Here is a 25,305-nt window from a genome sequence, read left to right on the forward strand (position 1 = left end):
GAACATAAAATGCCACAAATAAGCACTTAATATTTTACTTACTCGTCATATAGTAACTCATTTCTAATGAGACTATTAAAGCTGTTACCAAATTCCAACAGGTCATGAAAAAAATGCCTCAGCACCTCTCTGTTCCTTGTCAAGTCAGGGCTCAGCAGACAGACGGCAGAGCATTATCCGTAGACTTGGGGGTTCCTCTCTCCCTCCGCGTCCTTCCTCTTACCCCCCCCCCCGCCCCCCGCCGCCCGCCCAGGCACCCGGGCCGGACCCTGAACTAAGCAGGAGCCCCGCCCGGCCGGCCGCTCGCTCCAGGAGTGCCCCTGCCTTCCGAGCATCTGGGCAACGCGACCCTCCCGGCTTAGCGTCGTCGCCTGGGGAAGCGACCTTGGCCGCACCAAAGAGGTTACGAAATTGGCCAGGGTGGGGGGAGGCGAGAGCAATTATGCTACACTCGCAGAGTCCTTTCCTCCGGCTAAATAAATATGTAAATTTCCCACTGCCCTGGCCCCGGGATTCCTAGCGGCGAGAGACTCGAACCGATTCGGCGCCTTCTAGATCTCCCCTAACCTGCCTTTGGTTCGCAGAAGAAGCGTGGGAGAGCCTCCCACTATTATCGCTCCTGTTAGTTTATTACATTATTTAAGAGGCTGTCTCTACGGAGCCAAACGTAGCTTTAATTTGCTTGCTCTCTCCTTCATTCTCTCTCAGACACTCCCCCACCCCCACTCCCAAAAACTGTTAGAACTGCAGGAAACGCTAAAAAAAAAAAAAAAAAAAAAAAAAAAAGGCAGAGAGAGAGAAGAAAATTTGATTGAGATAGTTGTGGATTTTTTTCCAACAAGTTTCCCCGCAGCTGTTATCAAAACATGCAAATGAGCTTTTCCAACAAGATCTTAAACAAATCTGGAGGAGTTAATGCCCAAGCAAAATAATCAGTCCGTTTGAAGTGACTGTGGGTTTCAGTTTGTCTTTCCTCCCCGTGATACTATTGCAGGGGAATGATAATTAGACCTTTACTTAAAAAATCCAAAGGGGCTCTCTCGCTTTCTCTTCCCTCCCTTTTCGCTCCCTCCTCCCTCTCTGGCTCCCTCCCTCTCTCTTTCTCTCTTGCTCAGATGTTGGCAAAGGGGGTTTTCTTAATCAGACTGTTTTTTGGTCCGAGGGAAAGGAGGAAGAAGGAGATTGTGATGGAGAAAGGGGGTCTGTAAAACGTCAGGCACCGCACAAAGGCTTTGCCACGTAATTACAGGCTCCTATTAAGTCGAGATCTGCCCTCCCAGGGGTCTCCAATTTTCTTGTATTCCCTACAAAGCCTCCTCTGCATGCCAGTTTGTGCCTTTTGAAGTGCCAGAGAGCTTCTTGATCCAACTGAGAAGGAAAAAGGAGCTCAGCAAGAAGAGGGGGAGAGAGAGAAGGGAAAGGGGGGAAACCCACCACCACCCTCCTTCGGACTCTTGAAGCCCTTTTTTTTCTTCTTACGAAAAGTAAAGTGAGAATCCTGCTCTCCAATACATCTGCAAGACATCACCCTCTCCTCCTGAAACTTTAGTCACTCCTGAGAATCCACAGGAGTGCAGAGAGGGGGAACACGTTTTCTTGAAGATGTTTTAAAGCTGGAACAAGCCTTCTTCTGTTGGTGCTTGAACTCTTGCCTGGGAATAACTTTTTTAACCTTGAAAAAAAAAACCCACTTTGATTCTTCTCTCCCACCCCTTCTTCTCTCTTCTTCTGTTTGCCTAACTCCCCCGCCCTGCTGGCCTCCCCTTTCCTTTCTCCCCCTTATTATTATTTTTAGTGTGTGCGTGTGGACGCTTTTGGAGAGCTGGAAGGAATTTTTTTTCTCCTGACTTGAACATAGGGTGACTTTTTAATTTTATTTTTTGGTGTGGATTATCTCCTTGGACCGCGCCGGACTTGGCCTCAGGAAAGCAACCGAGGCTGTCGAAGGCTGTTGGTGCAGAACTCTGCTCCGCAGAAGGGGGTCCCCCCGCCCTCTTTCCAATTTTTTTTTTTTTGTCCTTCCCCTCCTTCTCTCTCTCTCTCTCTCTCTCTCTCTCTCACTCACTCTCTCTCCACTCCCCCCTCTCTCTTCCCCACTCGGCTCCTCTCCCCCCTCGCGCCCACAGCGTTTGGTGTTGATTCGAGCGGGAAGAGGGGGGTGGGTGGGATCGGAGGGGGAGACCATGACCTCCAGCTACGGGCACGTTCTGGAGCGGCAACCGGCGCTGGGCGGCCGCTTGGACAGCCCGGGCAACCTCGACACCCTGCAGGCGAAAAAGAACTTCTCCGTCAGTCACCTGCTAGACCTGGAGGAAGCCGGGGACATGGTGGCGGCGCAGGCGGACGAGAGCGTGGGCGAGGCCGGCCGGAGCCTACTGGAGTCGCCGGGACTCACCAGCGGCAGCGACACCCCGCAGCAGGACAGTGAGTGAGGGGCGCATGCCCGCGGGAGTGTGTGTCCCGGACGGGGTGGGGGTGGGGGGTTGGGGACGCTGGGGGTCCCGGCCGGGCGCTTGCAGCCCGCCAGGGCCAGGGGAGAGAGGGGGCGAGGAGAGGTGGTGGCAGTGGCCGGAGGAAGGGCCGGTCACAGACGGGGAGGAAAGGAGGGCTCTGCCGAGGGCGTAGCCCAGGCGGCCGCTGCAGGGAGAGGCCCCGAGGTCGGGGTCGGGGACTCTGCCCGCCGCCGACTGTCTCTGAAACCCACTGGGCCGCCCCTCAGTCCGGGGCGCGCGCGGCGACGCGGGGCAACCGGGCTGGCTGGGCAAGGGTCCCCAAGGGGTGTAAAGGCGGGGAGCCTGCCCTGTTCGGGAAGGCGGAAGGTTAAAGGCGCCGAACCGGGTCGGGGGGGCTCCTCCCAGGTCGCGAGCGCGGGTTCGAAGGCAGGCAGGGCAGAGGAGGAGGAGGGCAAGGCGCGCAGCGGCGACACCCGCGCGGCCCCCGCGCGCGGGGCTCCTGAGGCCGGGGCGTGCGGGAGGGGCCGCTTGGAGCGCCGAGACCCAGCGGCCCAGCCGCTCTCTGTGGCCGGCGGTGGCCGCCCTCCACCTGCGGTTGGGTTCGAGACCCCCGGCGGAATCAAAGGCCTGTGCCTGGGGAAGACTCGGCGAAGCAGAGGGAGTGTCCTTTGGGGTGAAACCCGAGCTCCCGGCCCGCACGGTCCCGCACCCGAGAGAGGCGCAGGGGAAGCGCGGGCCCCAAAGCCGAGCCTAGTGTCACATTCGAGGAGCTCTCCCTATTGGCCCTAAGACCTCGAGAAAAGTCCCCGTACAGTCTCCCTTCCCCATCCTTCCCTACTGATACACCGCGTCTCCGTGGATATGTCGCTGGCCTCATTAACCATGCCTTAAAAGGTGACCCCAAACGTATCCCTACGTTCTGGGGTCTGTAACAGACCTGTCACCTGGCTCATCCCAGGTGACATGGGGCTTGATATTTCCTTTTTGAGATTTCAAGGGTCTCAACTTGGCTGGAAGTTTTTAAATGAAGCTAATTCCTTTCCGTGTCATTATTTATTTGGTCTTCAAATTGGGAACCTGTAGACACAGGAGACCCGCCGGCATTCCATGATTTAAAAAAAAAAAAAAAAAGCCAATATCAGACTCTCGGGAAATAGACAAAGCAAACAGGACCCAGAGACAGCTGGAAGCAAGGCCCGGGCAAAGGGCTGCAAAGAAGCAGGCGGCAGGGGAAGCCCCTTGCTCCAGCAGGCCGCCTGCCCCTGGCCCAGCTTCCTGGGTCCAGGCCTAGGATCCCCTCCGCGTTTTTCAGCCCAAATCGAACTGGGGTCGATCCACCCTACGTATTCCCAGAGGCAGAGGGCGACGGGGAGTTCAGGCTGATGGAAATGTGGCCTGCTCTGTTACTACAGAAAGAAGGCCAGCTCTGAGGAATGAACACCCGGTGTCCCCAAGTCCCGGGCAATGGCTGGGCACAGCGGCGGAGGCTCTCTTGAAGATATTGGAGCCTGGAAGGGGTGGAAGGGAGGGGGGTTGCTCGCGCTGCACGCGTCCGCAGCAGGAGTTAATTGCTGGAGTACACACTTGGAGCTCCAAGAGAAAGCGCGGCGGAATGTGATTGTTTTTTAAACGTTTCGCTAGGGAAAATTTAAATATGCAAAGCACAGGGAGACTAGGCTGCCGAATCGCCCAGCTTCTCTGATTCCCCACCTTCCGCGGTTCTCCTTTCGCCCTGGTTAATTATTAATCGCCACATTTATCGCTGTTCGGAGAACTGGAGGCTGGACCCACAACCGAAAACACGGTCGTGAAGAAACGGCTGCGTGAAAAGACCAGGATGGGGCGGGCGAGACCAACCAGTGTGGCTTGACCCCTAAAACAAGCAGAGGGATGTGAAAAGCAGGCCCAAGGCCGGTGGTCACAGCGAGTCCGGGGCCCGCGTCGGCCTCGATGGGCGCCGGATACAAGACGGCTGGAGGGCTGCCGAGGGAACGCCACGAGAAGGGAGCTCGGGTTCCTGGTGGCCTCCTGGTGTGAATGGAACGACTCTGGACTGGGGAGGCCGCCGGGGAAACGCCTGAGGTGTAGGTGGCGCGCGGTGGTGGCTCCTGTGAGACCCAGACCTGGCGTGGCCAGAGGTCGCGCTGCGCACGTGGCGTCCGCCGTGGTGCGGAAGGACACAAAAAGGGCAGCGGGCGAAGTTGGGGACCGTGTGTCCGGAGGGAAGGGGATGCGAACTTCGGGAACCCGCCCCCTTGATTCTTGAACGCATCTCTGAGTTTCAAGGAGTAACGACAGGCCTGGTGGGGAGTGGGCCCCCGAGAGGAAACTGAGGCTCGGGTGCCAGCCAAAGAGAGGCTGTTTAAGGAAGGATGGTGGACAGACGGTTCTGGAAGAAGGTAGCAGAAATGCAGACCGCGCTGATGGGGACAAAGTGACCGACACTTGGGGCTAAAAAGTAGCAGAGAAATACAACAAGGCCTGGCTTTCTGGAGATGACTGGGGCCTATTCTTCCAACAAACAGTTGTTGCTTTTAGAAGCCCTGTTTCCTCAACCTCCTCACTCATCTCTGAGATGAGAATAGGAAGGTCTGGTGAGTGGGGTGATAGTGTTCAGGAGGACCCTTGTCCTCAGTCCTTGGGTCCGCCATCAGGGGTCTCGAAGGAAGCTGTCGTGAGCTGCTCGAGTCGGGCCCCCCACTGGGCCCTGCTGGGCTTCCAGTGGGCAGTGGACAGTGAGGCTCCCAGGGCGAGTCAGAGAAGAGAGGAGTCTTCAGGCAGACGACTAAAGCTGGGCTCTGGAGCCTGAAAGGGACGGAGAATGACCCCAAGAATCAGGTGCCCCTTGCAGCCTGCTGGCAGTCTACCCCAAAGTGGGAAGCCATAATCTTCAGAGGGATGGGGCACGTGTAGAAGACCCGGGTTTACTCTCTCAGTGACATAGAAACCTGTTCTTCCTAAATATTCTTTTCAGCTCCCGTTAGTAAAAAGGGTTTCATTTACAACGATATTGCAAATTCTCCAGTTATAACCTGGGCCGACCTTAGTAAGACCTCACTGATCTCTGTCACTCCTCAGCACAATTCTGTTTCCTCCTCGGTTGACATTCATTGCACTTTCTTCTCTGTAGAATGATTTCTTTTCCCTCTTACTGATTTCCCCAGCCCAGTAAATTTCTCCGACTTCTGGGTTCAAACGCCTCAAGTGTTAAAGAAATGGTTCTTTAACAGTTAGGAATCCAGTGGCTAATGGGGCAGTGTGGAGTGTGAAGGGGGTGGAACAGGGGAAGCCAGGGAGAGGAAAGAGGAACAGGTCATAAAAATAGGCAGACCTACTCCTAGGACCACGGTGCATCCCGCTGTCATTTCTTAATCTGAACTTCTGCAAACTCTTAAAAAAAAAAAAAAAAGCGCCTGCCTTCCACGTTCCCAACCTCTAAATTAGTGAAACCAGATTGTCCTAATAAGACCTTTTGTTGGAAACACATGTAGTCATAAAAAGGTAGACGGAAAGTCAATTAGACACGCGTGCACACACGCACACAGTCCCAAGCCGGTGCTAAGTGTGCACCGGGCGCAGCTGGGCCCCGGGCCTCGGCGGGATGCAAATGCAGAACAGCGGCGCGGGAAATCGATTTGTCACAAAGGGAGAGGTGTAAACGCGGCGCGAAGGAGTCGCCGGCCACACTCCCTGGGCCCAGCTCCGCCGGCTCCTCCCCGCACGAGGTACGCCCAGGGGAGCTGGAATGTTCTCTAGGGTGCTCCCTAGTTGGAATTCACATCAGAATATCAATTTCCCTGGAGTTTCAGCATTTGTAACGCCCAGGGCGCCAGAAATTTTTGCGGCACCACCCTGGGGCCCTGGAGCCGGTGCTGGCACTCTGAATTTGGGCCTCAGTGATCTTGATTCAAAGAGGAGCCAAGGAAATATATAATTTTAAAGGTAGCCTGGAGATTTTTTTCTCTTTATAGGAGGCAGTGAAATCCAGAATCAAGACAGGTCACGGAGCCCCTATGGTCGCAAGTCAAGTCCAGAGGAGAGGTGGCAAATCCTGTTTATCTGACAGGCAGGAGCAGGGCGCTGGATGGCCTCCTTCTCTTAATATTTTGGAGAATTTGACAGTCTGGTGACTTTCACCCGCCCTGGGGAGAAGGGCAGCCCGGAGTGCGAAGGTCAGGGATCCGGGCCTGTACAGTCCGAGGCCGCACACTGCCAATACTCGCCAGGTCTCCAGACCCCCCCGACTGTAGAAGACAGTGAGCGAGTGTCTCCACCATTCATTTATCTGACGAAGCCCTTTCCAAGACTCCCGAGCGCCTCTGCCGCATCTTAGGCGTCAGGCACCCGTGCATTTTGCCATGGTGAACTTTAGGGTCCCCCGCATACTTAGATTAGACCGGGGGTCGCAAGGGGTCCAGCAGCTCCTTCGTCTTCCCAGCGGCGTCATTTTAGATTTTACAACACGAGTCAATAAACCATCTCCAAACGAACAAGGTGTCACATACGCTCCCCTGCCCTGCGGGGGGTGGGGAACCCCAGCAACTTCAGAACCACAGATACCTTCCTACTCCACTGGCTCCGATAAACTGAGATCCGGGTCTTGGACTGCGCGCCCGGCCAGCAGCCACCTCGGAGACCTTTTTTCACTTTTAAATGGCATCTGTAGATTTCAACTAGAAGTCAGTTTGATTTTTTTTTTTTTTTAATGCGTTTCTTTCACAATCCCTCCCCTCTACCCTGCTTACCTGCTCCCTCCTTCAGCGGGACCGCCACCCCAGCTGACCGCTAGCCCAGAGAGAACTCGGCTTCTTCGCAGGCGCATCGGGGACTAGGGTAACGGGATGTCGAAGATCTCTGCGAGCTTGTGCGCGCAAGGCGATCCCCGCGTGCCTCCTGTCCGTGGCGGTTCTAAGGTCATATATTTATTTTTTAGTCTTTGAGAGATGGAACTAGATAGAAGAAGCGCTAGGAGGTACTTTTTTTTTTTTTTTTTAAATAGGGCGAGTAGTGTTTATAGAAAAGGAGATAAGTCTTGAGTTTTGCTTCTCCCCCCCCACCCCCCACAAGGGGTAGAAGAGTTTCTTGGGGAAGAACTCCACCCGGAAAAAAAAAGTAAAACTTGGGGGTTCAGCATCCTCTATTCAAGCCAATTCGTAAGGTCAACCAACAGGATTCTTGGAGTATTCCTCTGAGCTAGAGATTAGACATTTACAGGAGCTACTTGGATAAGGTCTAATTTCCTGTGTCCACTTGGTGTCCAAACATTTACAGAACTACCTGTGAGTGCACACCATTGTAATCTGGGTGCTCTGCGGCGGAATTCGGTTTTAATTTAACTCAGACCGAGTACCACCCCAAACGGTTTCCCCTCAACTCCCTTTTCAACAATACAGAGAGGATGTCTATGTCAACAGCATTAATGTTTATCCACAAGAATTTGGATTCTTGTAATTTCCACCAGCTTCAGGAGCAGGCTAACAACACTCAATTAAAATCTATCTCAAACAGTAATAACAATATCAACAAACTGCCACGACCTTCTTTTCTCTAAATGCTGTTTCTTATTAAATCAGGAAATGCAGAAATGCATTGCCAAGACATCTGAGGAAGGGACAGTCATCGGTGTTCGGGGTCTGCGGGTTTGCTTTCCACCTGTAGAAGTTGTTGAGTAAGATGTCTCCACCGTAGTCTGAATATTAGTAGATTCTTGGCGTGGTCATTTTGTCTAATATAGTGAGGCAGCCTGGAGGAAGTAGTTGTACAGAAAATTAGGAACTACCAATTTTAGCTTTAGACTTAACAAAAAATCACTACATTTCACTTGCCCTGGAACCACTTTTCTTGAAAAAATATCTAGGAAGCTGATTACAGGGACGATCGTCACTTTAAGGGTGGGGTGGGGAACAAAGACACAACCAGTGGTTGGTGAAGGAAATTTTATGAAAGAAAATAAACTTGTCAGAACAAATCAATCACACACATACACGAGTGACTTCTCAGAAGAGCCCAGGGACAATCGGAATCTTAAGGGTTCTGCGCCCCGCAGTTCTCAGATACAGGAAGAGAGTCATGACCAGAAATCAGTCCTCGGGTACTGGATGTCCCAGCCTCTTTGCTGCACCACGTCATGAGGGAGCTCTAATTCCCAAGATCTCTGAGGCTTATTTTTGCCGTTATCGATACCCCCAGACTCAGCCTCAAATGAGGAACGAATCTGAAAAATGCATCTTAATTTGAATCCTCACGATTCGCGTTATTAGAAAGGACAAGGATAGGTCCTCCAGTTGCTGTTTCGTCTGCTTGGAGCTGTTTGCAAGCGACTGGGAATTTTCTTAACGGGCGGGCGAGGAGACACCATTCGGGAAACTTCTCTGCAGGAATGGAGATCGCACCCGGCCTGAACAGCAGGCTCTCCATTTGGGGGGGGGGGGGGCGGTGGAGGAGGGAGTTGATAGAGCAGAGAAATTAGATTTTAACTTTCGAAACAGAGCTTGACAATGGCTTAGATTTTCTTGCTCTTCATCTGGGCCGGAACAAAGATGCAAACACCCCCACCCCACCGCCGCCCTCGCCTTCCCAGTTCCCAGGGCGGCGAGGCGGCTGCCCTGGGCGCCGCGGGATGTACCCGCGAGCCTGCTTGCCTTCTCCGGCCGAAAGGAGGCGCATTCCCCCCGGGGCCGGGGCGGGACGGGCCTTGCCTTCCAAAATCCTTGGACTTTGGCAGCAGAGCGACCAGCTGGAAGACCCGTCTACGCAAGTAGCAACAGATAGGAAATGTCTGTGTCACGAAGACACTCCAGGGACTGCATAAATGTATGCCATACACGCGTGTTCACAGAAACACGGAGTTAGCTGGTAGGAGTTCTGCCTTTCTTGCCTTTGACATGAGGGTGGTCAGGATTCCAGGAAGGGGAAGGAAGGTGGGGGGAACTAGATGCCCCTGGTCAGCGGGTGCTAGGGATGGAGGCTGGGAAGGAGAGGCTTTGTCTCCGTGGAGGCGGGTGAGATGCTTCTGCACATCAACTCCAGGTGCTTAAAGAAACCTGGGCAGATGGGAGAGCGAGAGCGGGAGGGCTGGCGTGTTAGGGAGGGGCTGCCGAGCTGTGACACACACCCTCACTGTACCCCAGTCTTCACGCAGGACAGACACTGGCCACCCTAGAGTCAGGCCCTGGGGTTAGCGGAACCCTCTTTCCCTCAAGGGAAGAACAACAGCTACCCCAAGTCTTGTGTGTGTGTGTGTGTGTGTGTGTGTGTCCCCAGATCTGACCCCTGGCTTCCCCTCATCCTCCCTTTTTAGGCAAATGGCTTACAGGACATTTGAGGAAGATTCTTAACCCCCTTCTGTAAATCTTGGGTTTTTCTACTGGGCTCCCTACCACACCCTGAACTTGGAGGTCAACAAGGCAAGGCAGCAGTGGGAGCAAGGAACGAACGGGCAGAAAGAATACTTTGTCTTCTCAGCAGAGGTGGTGGTTCACACATAGCTTCCAAGATAATCGGAGCTTGGGTGTTCACTAGAAGCAAAAGTGCCAGGCCAGGGCCGCAAGGGAAATTGCTTTCCCACAAACGTTTGTCTGAGAGTAAGAACATTCACCCTATTCACTTAATTACTCATCATCAGTCATGTCATTATATTTTTAAGGACCTCACGGTGCTGGAAGGTGCTGTGGTTATAAATAAGCATAAAAACAGATGGGCGCTCTCCCAGCACTCGAAATGTATATGGGGAGGCCAAATCTTTTCAAAGAGGATTCAGATATACAACTTAAAGGCCAAGGGGCCCAACTCAATCAAAGTTTGAGCCAGGACATGCTAAGTTTAATCAGCTTGACTCTGGAGCAAACTGAAAGGCCTCTCCAGCACTTGGGATTTTTACAGACAAGCCCATTTTCTCCAATCTCCATTGTATTTATCCACACAGATTCATGCTAGGGTGCAAAGGGCTTGGTGGAGTTGGCCTGGGCCTCGTGGGGGGTAGGGGAATCAGTGTCCAGCCTCCTGCCCTCGTCAGCCATCCTTTTCTTTTCATGCCCTGTGCCCCGACTGGCTGCCCAAGGTATGTGTGCTGCCCAGAAGACTCCTGCCTGGAAATCCCCTAAATGCTGCTTTCTAGAATCCTCACAAAAGGAGAGGGTCTGTTGAGTCAATGGTTGATAACATAGCCAAGCATTTTCATGTATTTTTTCTCTCTGATATTTCCTTTTATACTAGCGTACTTAGAGACTTCTCGGGAATAGAGGTTTGGGGAACTGGTTGCTGTTTTGTTTCTTTTTTCAGGTGATTCATAAATATATGAAGTCGAATCTTCCAGTGGAAGTAGGTATTGAATCTCAACTTTTATGCCTGGGCATTGACATATTGTCATCAATCCAGACTGGGAAGTGACACTAAATAATTGTGTACATCGTGACTTTTCTTTCATTTTCCACCAGGGCTACTGTCCCAAATACCTGTCTGGGTCACAGTAGTCCCATACCACTGGGACAGCTGCTAAACTGTTGCCTGGGCTCAGGGAATGCTTAAGTGAAGGGGTGACCTCCCCATCTTTAGTGGGTCCCCCGTTCTAATCCAGCTCAAGCACTGGGCCCCCTCTACTTCCCTTCCCACTTTATACTGTTTGCCTGGGAGATCGCCCCCAGGCTCACCATTTCAGCATAGGTCTGCATACTAATGACTCCCAGGTTACGGCTTCAGGGCCCCCCTTGGAACTGCGCATCCATATAGGTAGTGCCCTGTTCAACTGATTTCCACGTGAACATCACAGAACAACAACAAAACATGACACTATGGCGCTCCCTTTCCCCAGTCGATCCCCTTTTAGCTTTTCCTGTGTTTCTGCATCACAACCCAGGATGCAAACCTCAGAAATTACAGGCTCACCCTGACTCCTTCCTTTCCACCTCTGGCCAATCCATGTTGGGATCTGAGCAAGTTTACCTTCTAAAATCACCCGTGCCTTCTGGATTTCCATCCAGGTCCCAGCAGCCTGCCCATTCACTGTAGATCAGAACTGTTCCCCTACTTTTCCCTAGCGTGCTAGTTAGGCTGGGACATTTCGCACGTCCTCTAGTCTCCTTCCTGCTTCTCTCACTTCTGATGAGATGTCCTTTCTCTGCACCTCTCTTTGCAAACCCACCTGTGCTCTCTTGCAAGGTTCTGCTCCCATCTCCCCTCCTTGAGACTCTTTCCTTGATCTGCTTCCTTTTGGCCTGAGTGAACCCCTTTCCTCCACGCTTCCGGTAGAAGTGATTGGCACTTTTACAAGTATTGCTTAATTATTTTCTAAATGAGCTATGATTGTTAATTTACCCTGAGGATTTTCTTAAGATTAGAGAGTTTTGTAGGGAGGTGGGGAGGCATATTCCATAGTGTATATAGCAAAGCTGTGTAAGTAAATAGATTTCTTTTCTTTTCTTTTCTTTTCTTTTCTTTTCTTTTCTTTTTCTTTTCTTTTCTTTTCTTTTCTTTTCTTTTCTTTCTTTCTTTTGTTCTTTCTTTCTTTCTTTCTTTCTTTTTGTATAGTGTGGTTCTGCTGGTTTTACACTCTCTAGCTGAGAGTAATATTTTAGAAATAAAGCATGGTGGCTCAGTCTGGTTAAGCACCCAACTTCAGCTCAGGTCATGATCTTATGGTTTGTTAGTTCAAGCCTTGCATGGGGCTCTGCACAGACAGTGTGGAGTCTACTGGGATACTCTCTTTCTCTCTCCCCCCTCTCTCTTCTCTTCCCCCACTCACTCTCTCTCACTCGCTCTCAAAAAAACCCTAAAATACATATATATATGTATGTATATATATATATATATATATATACATACATATATATATGCACATACATATATGCATATATATACACATACATATATGCATATATATATACACATACATATACATATGCATATATATAGGCATAACACCAACGTGCAATTCATGCTCATTTTAGAAACTGTTCTATTGTACACTAAAAAGTTTAAATGGGAAAATAAAGTCACCCATGTTTCACCACCCTGAGGTAGACACAGTTCATAGTTTGGTGTTGAAATATTTCCTTTCTATTTTTTACACAATTTTGTATTAATGTCGTCCATTACTGATTTTTCTTAAACCAACGGAGCAGTTTTGTTTTCCGTTGAGAGAGAGAGTAGGGGAGGGGCAGAGGGAGAGGGAGAGAGAGAGAGAGAGAGAGAGAGAATCCCTAGCAGGCTCCAAGCCCCACATGAAGCCAGATGCAGGGCTCCATCCCATGGCCCTGAAATCATGACCTGAACCAAAATCAAGAGCCGGAGGCCTAACCAACTGAGCCGCCCAGGCGCCCCAACAGAAGAATTTTTACTCTCATTTTCAAAGATTGTGTTTCCCCCACATTCAGAACATACACAAACATATAACCCACTTGCTCTCATCAGAAAAATTCAACCAGCACACGCACAACAAACAGCAACTCCTCAAGGATTGTGGGAACCCTGATGTCACAGTCATTTCCCAGAATCCTCAGGTGCCATTGGGTCCATTTCCATCCAGCAGTGAGGACCTTCAGAGTAAACAGTTGCTGTTTCTTTTCTGCCTGTTCTAGCGGGGAACTTTCCCTAGACATGAGCACATGTCTCCTTTTAAAATTGGAAAAGCCGGCATAGTAGTTAAAGGACATTCTAGGACCACAGTTGGAGGGCTACTGCTCAAAAAATTAGTTTTTACATAGTTTGGTAAGGAAGAACTCCACACAACTGGTGGGGAGAAAGTGTCTTAAAGGACTGCACATTTTCTGTTATTGTAGATCTCTGGATCTTGATGTTTTAAAAAAAATTTTTTTTGTGTGTTTATGTATTTTTGAGACAGCATGAGCAGGGGAAGGGCAGAGAGAGAGGGAGAGCCAGAATATGAAGCTGGCTCCAGGCTCTGAGCTGTCAGCATGGAGCCCAATACGGGGCTCGAACTCACGAGCAGTGAGATCATGACCTGAGCTGAAGTCGGATGCTCAACCGAATGAGCCACCCAGGCTCCCCTTGGTGTTTCTTTTTTTTTTTTTTTTTTAATTTTTTAATGTTATTTATTTTTGAGAGAGAGAAAGAGCATGAGCAAAGAAGGGGCAGAGAGAGAAGGAGACACAGAATCCGAAGTAGGCTCCAGGCTTTGAGCTGTCAGCACAGAGCCCATCGCGGGGCTCGAATTCACAAACCCCCTTGACGTTTCTTTGAAATGTTTTAAAACTCATACATGCTTTTGTAACATAGGAGGAGGAAGGCAACATTTATTTCTCTATATACCTTGTAGAATGATGGTCAGGTAGTTAGTGACACATTTCATCACACAGCAGTGTGTTTTGATAAGAGAAGCACTTATAAAAATAAAAAAAATAACGCATTTATCCGTATATGAAAGTCTACAGTACCACAGCCCTTACTTAAAGTGATAATTACAGAGAAAATATAAATTGTTATTAAGAAGTATACTTAAACATCGTTCCCAGGCAAATTGATGTTAAAATATTTGCCTGATGCATGCAAATATTTTCTTTAAGGCAAGTATTAAAAAGTGATGTAAAATCATGTGGAACAGAATTTTTAAAATATGAATTAGATATATCTTAATAATGAATCTCCTTCTCCTGGGAAAGGGGGGACAGAGAGAATAATCATTACATTTGAGGATTAAAAAACCACACTTGTCCAATAAAAGTTTCTGCAGTTCCCTGCGTTGCCTATTTCTGAGGGAAGAAAGGAGAACCACCCAGAGAGCTCTTTGCCTGTAACCAGATGTGCTGTTCAGCAGCCCTACTCAAGTTTGAGGGAAGACCACAGGATGAATCCTCAACACATTTAAGAAATAAAACGTAATTTAGTTCATTAATCATGAAACTGAAATCTGCAGTTTTGCTCCACATATTTCAAAGGCTGAATCCCTTCTGTCAAGAGCAACAGAAAATCCTACCATGTACACTTGACTGTTAGAAGTCTGTTCTTAGCTTCCCTCAGGGAAGAAGAGATTTTTCTGGGTGTGATCAGTTTTACTCAGAATATATGAAGCTCTATTTAAATGTATGGTTCCCCCCTCCACTCCCAACCCCCGCCTTTGCCCTGACATTATCCTTTCTCAGGGTGGTAAGAATATCTGTTTTCTGCCCTGTTTTGCACTTTTTGGCTTGGAGAATCAGGGCTACCTTGAGCAGCCAAGAAATTCCAGATGTGCCTGGGTAGGCCTTAAAGCACGATCATTTTAACTGAATTACTGTATATACTCTGACTGTGGGAGGATTTAATTCTTTTCCCTGATTACTTGTGTAAGTTAATGTCTTAGTTTGTCTTAAAGAATTAATAACATTAATATGAATAAGAAAGGTTGTGGGGCACCTGGGTGGCTCAGTCGGTTGAGCGTCCGATTTCGGCTCAGGTCGTGATCTCGCGGTTCATGGATTCGAGCCCCGCGTCGGGCTCTGTGCTGACAGCTCAGAACCCGGAGCCTGCTTTGAATTGTGTGTCTCCCTCTCTCTGCCCCTCCCCTGCGCGTGCTCTGTCTCTCTCTGCCTCTCAAAAATAAATAAAAAACATTAAAAAAAAAAAAGAAAGCTTGCTTCACAAACTCCAAGAACATATATATCCATACTATTATGTTTTATAAAACCTGTCCTAAGAAGCAGGTAGGGGTAGCATGATTATTTTCCTTTTACAGGTAAGAAAACTGGCTCGGAGAATTTTAGGAAGCTACTGTTAAGTGAGGATTTCTCTCTTGATCCCATTTTATTTATTTTTTCATTCTATCTCATCATCTTTGATGTCAGCCAAATTCTTGTTAATGCATTATAGTTCAGTGAAACAATGCTGAGTCACGAATAGGGAGACTAGCATGCCAACTTCGTAACACATGACCATGCGGCACAATTCTTGTTTATTTCCTCTGGCTCACATTCTGTGTTATAAAGGGAACGTATTAACCACTGTACCTGTCTTCCTCGTGGGAATGCAGCAGGCCCCAAAAGATACTGCCTTTGTGAAAACACTTGAGGAATAAAGGGCCAAATTTATCATCATACATAAGGAATCGAGTAGAGACTTTTCTAAATGATGTCATCAAGCAAAAATTTAAAGCTAAGAAGGTGTCTCAGTAGATTGATGCCCAGCCCTCCAAAAGCAAGAATCTTTCATTCAGATTTAGGGGCATTGGGGGTTTCAAAGCCTTTTACCTTGTATTTAGAGACTTCTGTGCTAAATTACGATTCTACGATTTACTTGTTCCTTGACTTTAGATGCCTCTCTGGCTCATGATTTCCTCACCTAAAAACCTGGCGCGTTAATATCTATTACACAAGTCTGTTGCTTGGAATAATGAGGTAGTGCAAACAAAGACCCCCAAACCCTATTTCCCATCCCATTGAAGGCACTCAGATAAATGCTTGCTCTTTTCCTGCTCCCACTTCTGTGACGTGTCTGACAAGTGTCACTCATTCCAGGCTCGGATACGTATTCAATGTGGTTTCCCAATCGGTGTCGGAGTCCACTTAATGTCGTTAGAACTAGGAATATTCCCATACTCCAAAAGTCACGCTCTTACAACATGTCCCTTACCAAGCGACCAAAGAGACAAATGTTTTTGATCTACGGTCAGGAACTGATGCCTTATGATTTTTAATGACGGGCAGAAGCCACACCATGTGTGCCCGGCAGAGCCCGGAGTCTGGCTCAGAAGTCCCGGACTGTGGTCCACTCCTTCAGGCCACCCCTTCTCCTCATCAGCATGAACCAGTAATCTAAATCTTCTTAAACTTTGAGTTGGCCCCAACCGTTTCTATTTCCACTTGCTTCATCCATCACCGCGGACTGAACGGTGACTAAAGAAGACAAATGCCTCGCCCCAGTTTAGACCCTGAGTTTAATGGAGAAGATACGACATATGCTTAGGACATCAGCCATCAAGACTCCTCATCCCAGACCTGACACAGCCACGAGGTTTCCTGGACGCCAGCCCTGTTAAATTTTCTCGGTAGTGTAATATCTCTGACATAGCACTGTCTTACCACCCCTCTGAGATTTCTTGGGTTTATTTAATTTTTTATACATGAATAATACTCGCCACACTGTGATCATATGTGAAGTTGCCATTCTTGTGCCAACTTGGATTTCCCAACCAGGCGAGTAGGATAAACATCTGTCCCCCAGTTTGATATGTGACCTGCTTTCAGATATGTTGCTTCGAAATATGGGAAACCCGGAAGGTATTCAGACTGCATTTCTCTATCATAAAGCATCCAGGCCTCTTTGCTTGGTAATAGATGAGCTTCTTTGGTAATAGATGCGCATCTCCTTGGTCCATGGGGAGAAAACGGGTCACTGGGGGTGAGGGACTTGGATGAGTTTGTCGCTTGACTTGTGTGCTGGTGTAGAGAAGCAGTTTACCATACGTTTTATGCAAAAGAGAGGCAAGTCAGCTTGTAAGCATGCTCAGTGGGTATTAGTCGAGACTAGGAGCATGGATCTGTCAGGAATATCCATTCTGACATATGGAAAAGTGTTTGTGTGTTTGCTAAAAATGCTGTGTGTGCTTTACAGTAGTATGTAGTCTCTGGGGTGTGGATAGCTGGATTACTGTTCTCCTTTAGAGAACACGGAATCCTTCCTCATGTAGGAAAACTTTCCTTTGGTCCTTGTTTCCTGCATTTCCATCTTCTATGTGTCTCCCATATGCTATTCATTCTAATGATTTAGAGGAAAGAGGTAAAGAGAAATAACAGATAATCGGATTCTTTCTCTAATGTGCTTACAATTGAACCCTGCATATCTTAAAGGGTGATGATGCCTGGTTCCTCTTCATCAGAATGAACTGAAATGTCTTCCAATGCAGATTCCAGGATCCCAGTCTATAGCCAGTGAATCAGCATCTCCCAAACATGTGCCTTTTGACTGCAGATGATTTTCATATACCATAAGTTTTGACAACACGGACGCAGACCGTGTTCTCTACCAATACCGATTGGTCGAATGATGTCTTTTTGTGTGTGCCGTCCATTGTGTCCCGTGTGGTCCGTTGTTACTAAATTCTCCCTAAGCATTAGTCTTATCTCTTCAACCAGGTATGTAAAGTTTTCAAGACAAGGGCAGACAGGAAGATGTTTTATACGTCAGAGAACAGATGGTGCTTTTCCTATTGTAAATGACTTTAATAAGCAGTTACTGAGTAAATGAATGCATGAAGCACTCACTAGATGCCTGGTACTGTTTTAAATGCTTCACATATAAAAAAAAAAAAAGAAAGAAAGACACACCATTTAAGGTGAAACTAAGGTGATTCTTGAAGGTTGTAAAAATCCTAACTGTGGCTAATTTTAGGTGATTGCTATCTCAACTCTTTTTTTTAAATTTTTTTAAACGTTTATTTATTTTTGAGACAGAGAGAGACAGAGCATGAACGGGGGAGGGTCAGAGAGAGGGAGACACAGAATCTGAAACAGGCTCCAGGCTCTGAGCCATCAGCACAGAGCCTGATGCGGGGCTTGAACTCACGAACCGCAAGATCGTGACCTGAGCCGAAGTCGGACGCTCAACCGACTGAGCCACCCAGGCGCCCCTCTCAACTCTTATTCTAGAAGAAAAACCTTGTGCCAAAGACAGGGCACGCTATCACACAGACACTAACTAATATTTACAATTTGACTTTAGTTTTAAGTACGTTTTCAGATGAAAGCATGCCACATTTAGGAAGCTGTATTTCAGTATTGTGTGTCTCTTTTCTTCACAAAGTCCTTCCTTGCTGTTTCATGGTTGATAAAGCCCAGTTTTCTTCCAATGTTTATGCAATTTTGCTTACTCTTTCTCTACACGGTCTGAAAAAAGCCAAGTGGGTTTTTTTTTGTCGGTATGTAGAATTTTGTTAAAAACCATTCAATGAGTAGGATGGATCGCAACGTTTTCTAAACAAGACCCCGAAGCCTGAGTTGATAAGGTGCTGCATAACTTCATAAACTCATACTACAGAGGAAAACCGCTGGGGGGTGTCGCATGGTAACTGACTAGGCTATCCATCAGCATGCTGGAGGCACCCCTGAGGACCCGCCAGAAACTCGGGGTGGGGGGGTGGGATTTTCAGACGGATACGGTCTTGCGTTAACCGAGTAGAAGCCAAGTCCAGACTCAGCCTTGGGTGCCGTTAGTTACAGACCCGTAGTTCTCCAACATTAGCACTCACCAGAATCACTGGAGGGTGTTACAACACAGAGTGCTGGACTCTACTCCCAGAATTTTAATTCAGGAGCTTTTGGGTGGAGGCACCAAGTCTTTAAATTTACCCTCTTTTTCAGACACTGGCCGTGAGAAGGTTGTATTTGAAATTTCAATGTAACTTTTCCAACCTTGCCCTGTTTAAAGACAAGTATATTCCATCCGTGGGGTATTAGACTTGGCATACACTAAAGCTGCATCTGAAATGTCTCCTCTTAAGGTATGCTGCAAGGCTTTTGTATTAAGCGGATTTTCTATTATATATAAAGCTTTTTTTTTCCCTAATGAAGTATGTGTAAATTCATAGATTGCTTTCCAAAGAGTGTGTATATGGGGAGGAGGGGAGAATAGAAATAGCCTCTTAAAAAAAATATTTTTTTATGTTTATTTGTTTATTTTTTTTTTAATTTTTTTTTCAACGTTTATTTATTTTTGGGACAGAGAGAGACAGAGCATGAACGGGGGAGGGGCAGAGAGAGAGGGAGACACAGAATCGGAAATAGGCTCCAGGCTCTGAGCCATCAGCCCAGAGCCTGACGCGGGGCTCGAACTCACGGACCGTGAGATCGTGACCTGGCTGAAGTCGGACGCTTAACCGACTGCGCCACCCAGGCGCCCCTATTTGTTTAGTTTTGAAGGAGAGACAGCATAAGTGGGGAAGGGGCAGAGAGAGAGGGAGACACAGAGTCGAAGCAGGCTCCAGGCTCTGAGCTGTCAGCACAGAGCCTGATGCGGGGCTCGAACTCACCGACTGCGAGATCATGACCTGAGCCGAAGTCCAATGCTTGACTGGCTGAGCCACCCAGGCGCCCCGATAGAAGTAGCCTCTTAAATGACAGACCATTTAACTCATTTGGAAAAGCAGGGTTTGTGTGACTTTAGAAAGCTCAGAGGAAGAGAAAAAGAATGGAGGGCGCTTGCAGAGACGAGAAGGGCCAAAAAGCAAAGAGAAAGGCTTTTTTGGAGCCCTCTCTGCAGCAGAGACAACTGCTGTGTAACAGGCCTCCGAGCCCATCTGGGATCCTTTGGTGACATGAACTTTGCTCTGGTGGTTTCTGACATCACTGGAGCCCCCTTGGCGAAATTACAACTTCATAACTCACAGTTAGCTGTTGTTTATTTTATATTTAATCATTTGTGGAGCACACTGGCAGCATACCCAGGGGAGCTGTGTGGTTATGGTCCTGCAAATCTTGTCGTTGCATAATTAAGTACGTCAGAAGTAATTCACCAAGTGTCATAACATCCCATATTTCAGACCTTTGCAGATGCTGGCCTCGGCTGTGATTGTCCTGAAAGTTGTCCCGGCTGACTCACCTTCTCAATGAGTTTTCCTTTTGCAGGAACAGTTACCCAAGACAGCTGGGCTTCCGAGTGTGAATGCAGTTTTCTGAGTTTCTATAGAAAGACAGTCCCGAATGTGATACTGACTTTGAGAATGGAACTATAAAATGTGGTTTTATTCCCAGTGTCCCGTAAGGATACAAAATGAATCAATCAGATAACAAAGAAGGTTTCTGGGTTAGCAAAGTGAAGGTGGATTAGTCTCCGTATTTCATCGTGTTGGGCCCTGTTGCTCAGAAATGTCCCCACCTATCTAGTGCCTTGAGGGGGGGGGGGGTCTCTCAATGGGAGAAGGGGAAAAAAACGGAAGGAAATTAAGATTCCCTAAGTCTTTTCTAAAGGAAAGAAATTAAGATTTATTGAGCACCCAACATGACCACGTAATGTGCTGGGTGATTTGTACTACTTATGTTGTTTAAATTTTCAGAATAAGGTTGAGCGGTAGATATTGTCGCCCTGATTTACAAATAGGCTTTGAGGCTCCGAGGAGGCTTAGCAACTTGCCTGAAGCCTCAAAGGTAGTCTTGACAAAACCAGAACTTGTCTTGACCCCTCTGGAACACTGTGTTCCATTGTCCTCGCCTTTACCCTCCGGTGGCTAGAAAATTGGAAGGAGCTGGTTGAGCTCAATGGCTTCTCTGCGACATTTATTGAGTGGAACACAGAACTCCGGTGATTGTAGTCCTGGACTGTGTATTGGGATTATAAGTGAAAACATGCAAATAATCCATCAGGAAATTGTATCTTTGCAAAGAAAACCCTTGTGGCACTGGATATTTCAGTGACAGTTGAGCAGCTAAACTGAGGTTAATTACGGGGCTCGGGGAACTCGAATGAAAGAGTGAGTGGGAAGATAGTACGAGAGAAGAAACCGGGTGAACCAGAGGGCTTTCCTGAAGGTGAAGAGTTGATTCGGATCACGCCTCTGACCTTGGACATGACACCACACCCCTCTGAACTATAATCGTATGAAGCTGGAAGAATAGCAATGTATTTTTGACAAGTCTGTTGAAGATTAAATCAGGTGTATGGGGATCTGTCTTACCTTACCTCGCAGGTGGCACAAAGCTTTGGATTTGTGTCAGTTCTAATGCTGGATTGGAATATGGAGGGGAAAAAAAAGGCAGATCCAAAATTTCTGGTTCAATTCTCTTCCTCTATGGGAATGAATGGTGCTCGTTTGTTTGTATGTGTGTTTTTAAAGTTGAGAATAGAATTTAAAATGTTTTTTAATTTATTTTTGAGACAGAGAGAGACAGAGCATGAGCAGGGGAGGGGCAGAGAGAGAGCGAGACACAGAATCTGAAGCAGGCTCCAGGCTCTGAGCTGTCAGCACAGAGCCTGATGCAGGGCTCGAACTCATGAACCGTGAGATCGTGACCTGAGCCGAAGTCAGACGCTCAACTGACTGAGCCACCCAGGTGCCCCGAGAATAGGATTATATTTGAAAGATTCAGACAGTCTGATCTGGTTTTTGGAGCCTGAAATTCATTTTCCAGATGCAATGTTGCAAGCAGTGATTAGGTTCCCTGGAAGCCCCCAAAAGGCTGGTAAATGTATGATACAGATGAACTGTAGTGATGCTGGAGGCAGCCAGGGTGTTGCTTCTGGAAGAAAGCGTCTCAGCGGTGAGGGGCAAGGGGATGTCTTGCCCTCTTTATTGGTGTAGGACCAGTGCCGGGTAAACTTTAGACCTAAATGAATTTAATCTCCGGGCAGCCTGCTGCAACACCCACCCTGACCATCAGTGTCTGTATATGGTGCTCCTCCTGTGTGCCCTTCCGTCACCCTCCATGGCATGGGCATGTTGCATGGCCTCTTTAAGAATGCCGCTGACGTCTCGGTGCCTCCGTCATCCTGCTCACCCCTCTTCTCCAGAGTTCTCAGTGAGGAAGAGAAACAACAGAGCAAGAGATGAGTGGGGATAAAATGCTGAATGGCCATCATCTGGACAAGCGCTCAATCAGCCCTGGCCCCGTCTTCAGGGATGTGTTGATACGACAAAGTTGGAGGCCTAGGCTTCAGTCTGTTACGATTGCAGAACAGATTCCCTCTCTACTCTTTCTGTCACTCACTTTGTCTTACGTTCAGAGAATGTGTATTGAGTGCCAGCTGTGTGCCAGTCACTGTTCCAGGGCCTGGGGGTTCAGGTGAAAAACACAACTTGCTGCTTCTCATCAGCCTCACGCTCTCCTAGGAAAAGAAGGCAATACACAAGCAAATAAACAACTAGATAAATAAGTCAATCATAAATAATAATAAGTCCTATAAAGGAGACGAACCAGGGTTATTTGAGCAGAGAGATATGAATGAAAAGAAGATATTAACTATGTGGAGATGAGATTAAAGAGTCTGTCAGGCAGAGCAGAAGTGAATAGCCAGTTTAAAGGCCGCCAGGCATGAATAAACTTGCTAAGTCCGAGCAACAGAATGAGGGACAGTATAGCCGGAAGATAGCAAGTGATGGGAGGTGATAGATGAGGTCGGAGAACTGGAGTAGGGGTCAGGTGACAGGGACCTTGTAGATCACAGTGAGGAGTTGGGTTTATAGGCTAAGAATGATGGCAGTGGGAAGCCATTGGAGAGATTTAAACTGGGGAGTTTTGTAATCTGATTTATGTAGTTAAAAGAATAATTTTTTAAGTTTATTTATGTATGTAAAGAGAGAGTGTGTGTGGGCATGTGAGGAGGGGAAGGGCAGAGACAGAGGGAGAGAGAGAGAGAATCCCAAGCAGGTTCTGTGCTGTCAGTGCAGAGCCCGACGCAGGGCTCAAACTCAGGCACCGGAGGATCATGACCTGTGCTTAAATCAAGAGTTGGACGCTTAACCAACTGAGCCACTCAGGCGCCCCCAAAGAACAATCTGATTGCTGTATTGAGAATGTATATTGGGGGAGAAAGGAGATGTGATGAAGAGGCCTTTGCAATGGGGGCAGCTAAGGGATTATGGTGTTTTGAATGGCCTTCTGGGTGAGGCGCTGAGCAGACTGGGTTCCCAGTGGGCATCCAGAGTGGCCTCGCCGTAGGGGCTTAGAAGGCTGATGAACCAGCTGGCCTTGTAGCTGCAAGAGGCCTTGCCTGGAGGACTCACTCAGGGTACTTGCTTTTCTTAGCCTCGTCTTTTCTGAATTTCTGTACCCGGGTTTTCTCTCAAACTCAAAAGCCTCTCCCTGGCGGGCTCCCTGGAAGCAGCTGACAAAGGAGAGGGAGTGGTTGGATGCATCGGGGTGTGATAGGGGAGCAATGTTTTCTTGAGTTTGTTATTTGAAAAGTTAGAGCCTGTAATTCAGGTACTGCCTATAATTTTCCCAGAAAGGAAGGGTTCTGTTTTAAGTTCTGCAAAAGCAGCCTCTTTGTAATTTAGCAAAAACATCAGAAGGCAGCATCGTGATCCGGAGACGTGAAGGCTTGTGTTGCCGTAGGAAGGGGTTTGTATTTCCTAGGTGAGAGTTCCTCTGCTTTCGTGTGTATGCATTAATGCCGCCCAAGGTCAGAAATCCATCAGGTCTTTTCTCCAAACAATGGAATAGCAATCCTGGTTCCCTGGAGCTGCAATCAGGGCGTTTTACCTACGACCATTCAGCTAACAAATATTTATTGTGTTCAGCCCAGTGCGGAGCACTCCCCAGGAACCGAAAGAAGCAAATGGCCATGGGCAGTGGCCAAGAGAGCCAATTGTCTAATTGGTGAGATAAATCTAATACTGGCTCTCATGTGGCTCCCCTCTGTGCAATTTTAACACGTCCAATCCTGAAATCATCAATCCTGCAAACTGTTCCTCCTCCTTTCCCTGTTATTCAACAGTATCTCAGGCTGGGGGTGGGGATGGGGGAGGAACCAGCTCAAAAATCTCAACAGCAACCCCACCCCCTTCCTGTCTTTCATTCTACAGGCCTGTTTCTCAGGGCAGACATTTTGTGTCACAGGGGGGCTGGGTGGGATCTTTCCTCGCAGTTCCTTACAGATGGAACTTTATGACCTAGAGGAAGAATTTCAAACCTGTAAGAAACCACCAGTTGGCAAACTATCAGGAGAAATTTTGAATAGCTCCATCCTGCTTTTAAAGAAGATTTTGAGGGGGGGTCTGGCTGATTCAGGCCGTTGAGCACCTGACTTCAGCTCAGATCATGATCTCGAGGTCCGTGAGTTCGAGCCCCGCGTTTGGCTCTGTGCTGACAACTCAGAGTCTGGAGCCTGCTTCAGGTCCTGGTTCTCCCTCTCTCTCTGCCCCTCCCTCGCTCGTGCTCTGTCTGTCTCTCTCTCTCAAAAATAAACATTAAAAAAGTTTTTGTAAATAAAGAAGATTTTCAACCCCAAGTAGTTTAGGCATTCTGCAACTTGTAGCCCCGGCGAGTTGAGAAGCTCCTCGTAGCTCATCTTCTAGAATATTCTAAGTCTGCCAACACCCCTCATGCTATTTTGAGTAATTTGGCAAATGGAAAGTTATAGTCAGCATACACTTATAATTATGTATGCAATCGATTAAACAAACTGTGCAAACAAGTTCAGCGTTTGGATAGAAAGACTAGGCTTCATATACACCAAACCTCGGAACAAGACGACAGGCTTCCACGCTAGAACTCAGAGGCAATCAGTGTCTTAATTTCTTAGCACAGGGAACCGAATCCATATTTTTCCTGAGGCTGAAACGTTGGCTTCGCAAGAGGGTTTATTTGAGGTTTTATTGGGCTTCTCTCTTCCGAGCATCTCCGAATGTCTTCATTAATGGTCTGAAAAAAAGAGCAGAGAAAATAGAGTCAGGAGAGAGCAGCTTGCCCCATATGTGACTGACGCCACCAGCCCCGACGCCTCCTGATGTCAGGGGACATGCAGGACAGTGCCAGGTGGGGAAGGCTCGTCAGAGTGGCAGGCGTGGGATGTCCTGTCAAAGGCTGATTCAAGTCTGGACTCACAGCTGACTAGGAAACGCCTCAGCAGCTCTCAAAAGGCTCACTCCCAGCCAGGGGGATTCGGGAGACACGTTTAGAGGGAAGATGATTGGGGACTTACAGTACTTTTCGCTCAGACTAGGAAGTTTAAAAAATATTTGTTTCCAGAGATGAAGGATAAAGAATTCGGAATCGGAAAAATCTAGATATCGGTTCTGCCTTTATTTCTGCCTTGCGCGTGCCCCTCTTGGCCTCTGTCACCTGTCTATAAAATGGAACGATAATGTCTGCTGATTCTTTTTATCATTGTGGCGTCTCGGGGGTGCAGTGTGGAAGAAGGGATGCATGTGGTTCCAGCTCGGATCGATACTTCTGGAAGACTCTAGTACAACAAGTGGGTAACACACTGCTAG

The 25,305-nt window shown here is 48.0% G+C and overlaps 1 protein-coding gene across 3 annotated transcripts in view; it reads left to right on the top strand.

Moving 5' to 3' along the window:
* Positions 1-960: 960 nt before the first annotated feature.
* PRRX1 (paired related homeobox 1) overlaps positions 961-25,305 on the top strand; it is a 78,262-nt gene continuing 53,917 nt past the window's right edge. For 2 of the 3 annotated variants that reach the window (XM_047839708.1, XM_047839709.1), the window contains exon 1: positions 963-2,424. In XM_047839708.1, the coding sequence (XP_047695664.1) occupies positions 2,184-2,424 (241 nt within the window). In that variant the 5' untranslated portion in view covers positions 963-2,183. Of the gene's footprint in view, positions 2,425-25,305 lie in introns of all 3 variants that reach the window. The other variant, XM_047839710.1, reaches the window with a different exon arrangement.

The sequence above is a fragment of the Prionailurus viverrinus genome, chromosome F1, assembly GCF_022837055.1.
Source record: "Prionailurus viverrinus isolate Anna chromosome F1, UM_Priviv_1.0, whole genome shotgun sequence".
NCBI classification, from domain to species: domain Eukaryota; kingdom Metazoa; phylum Chordata; class Mammalia; order Carnivora; family Felidae; genus Prionailurus; species Prionailurus viverrinus.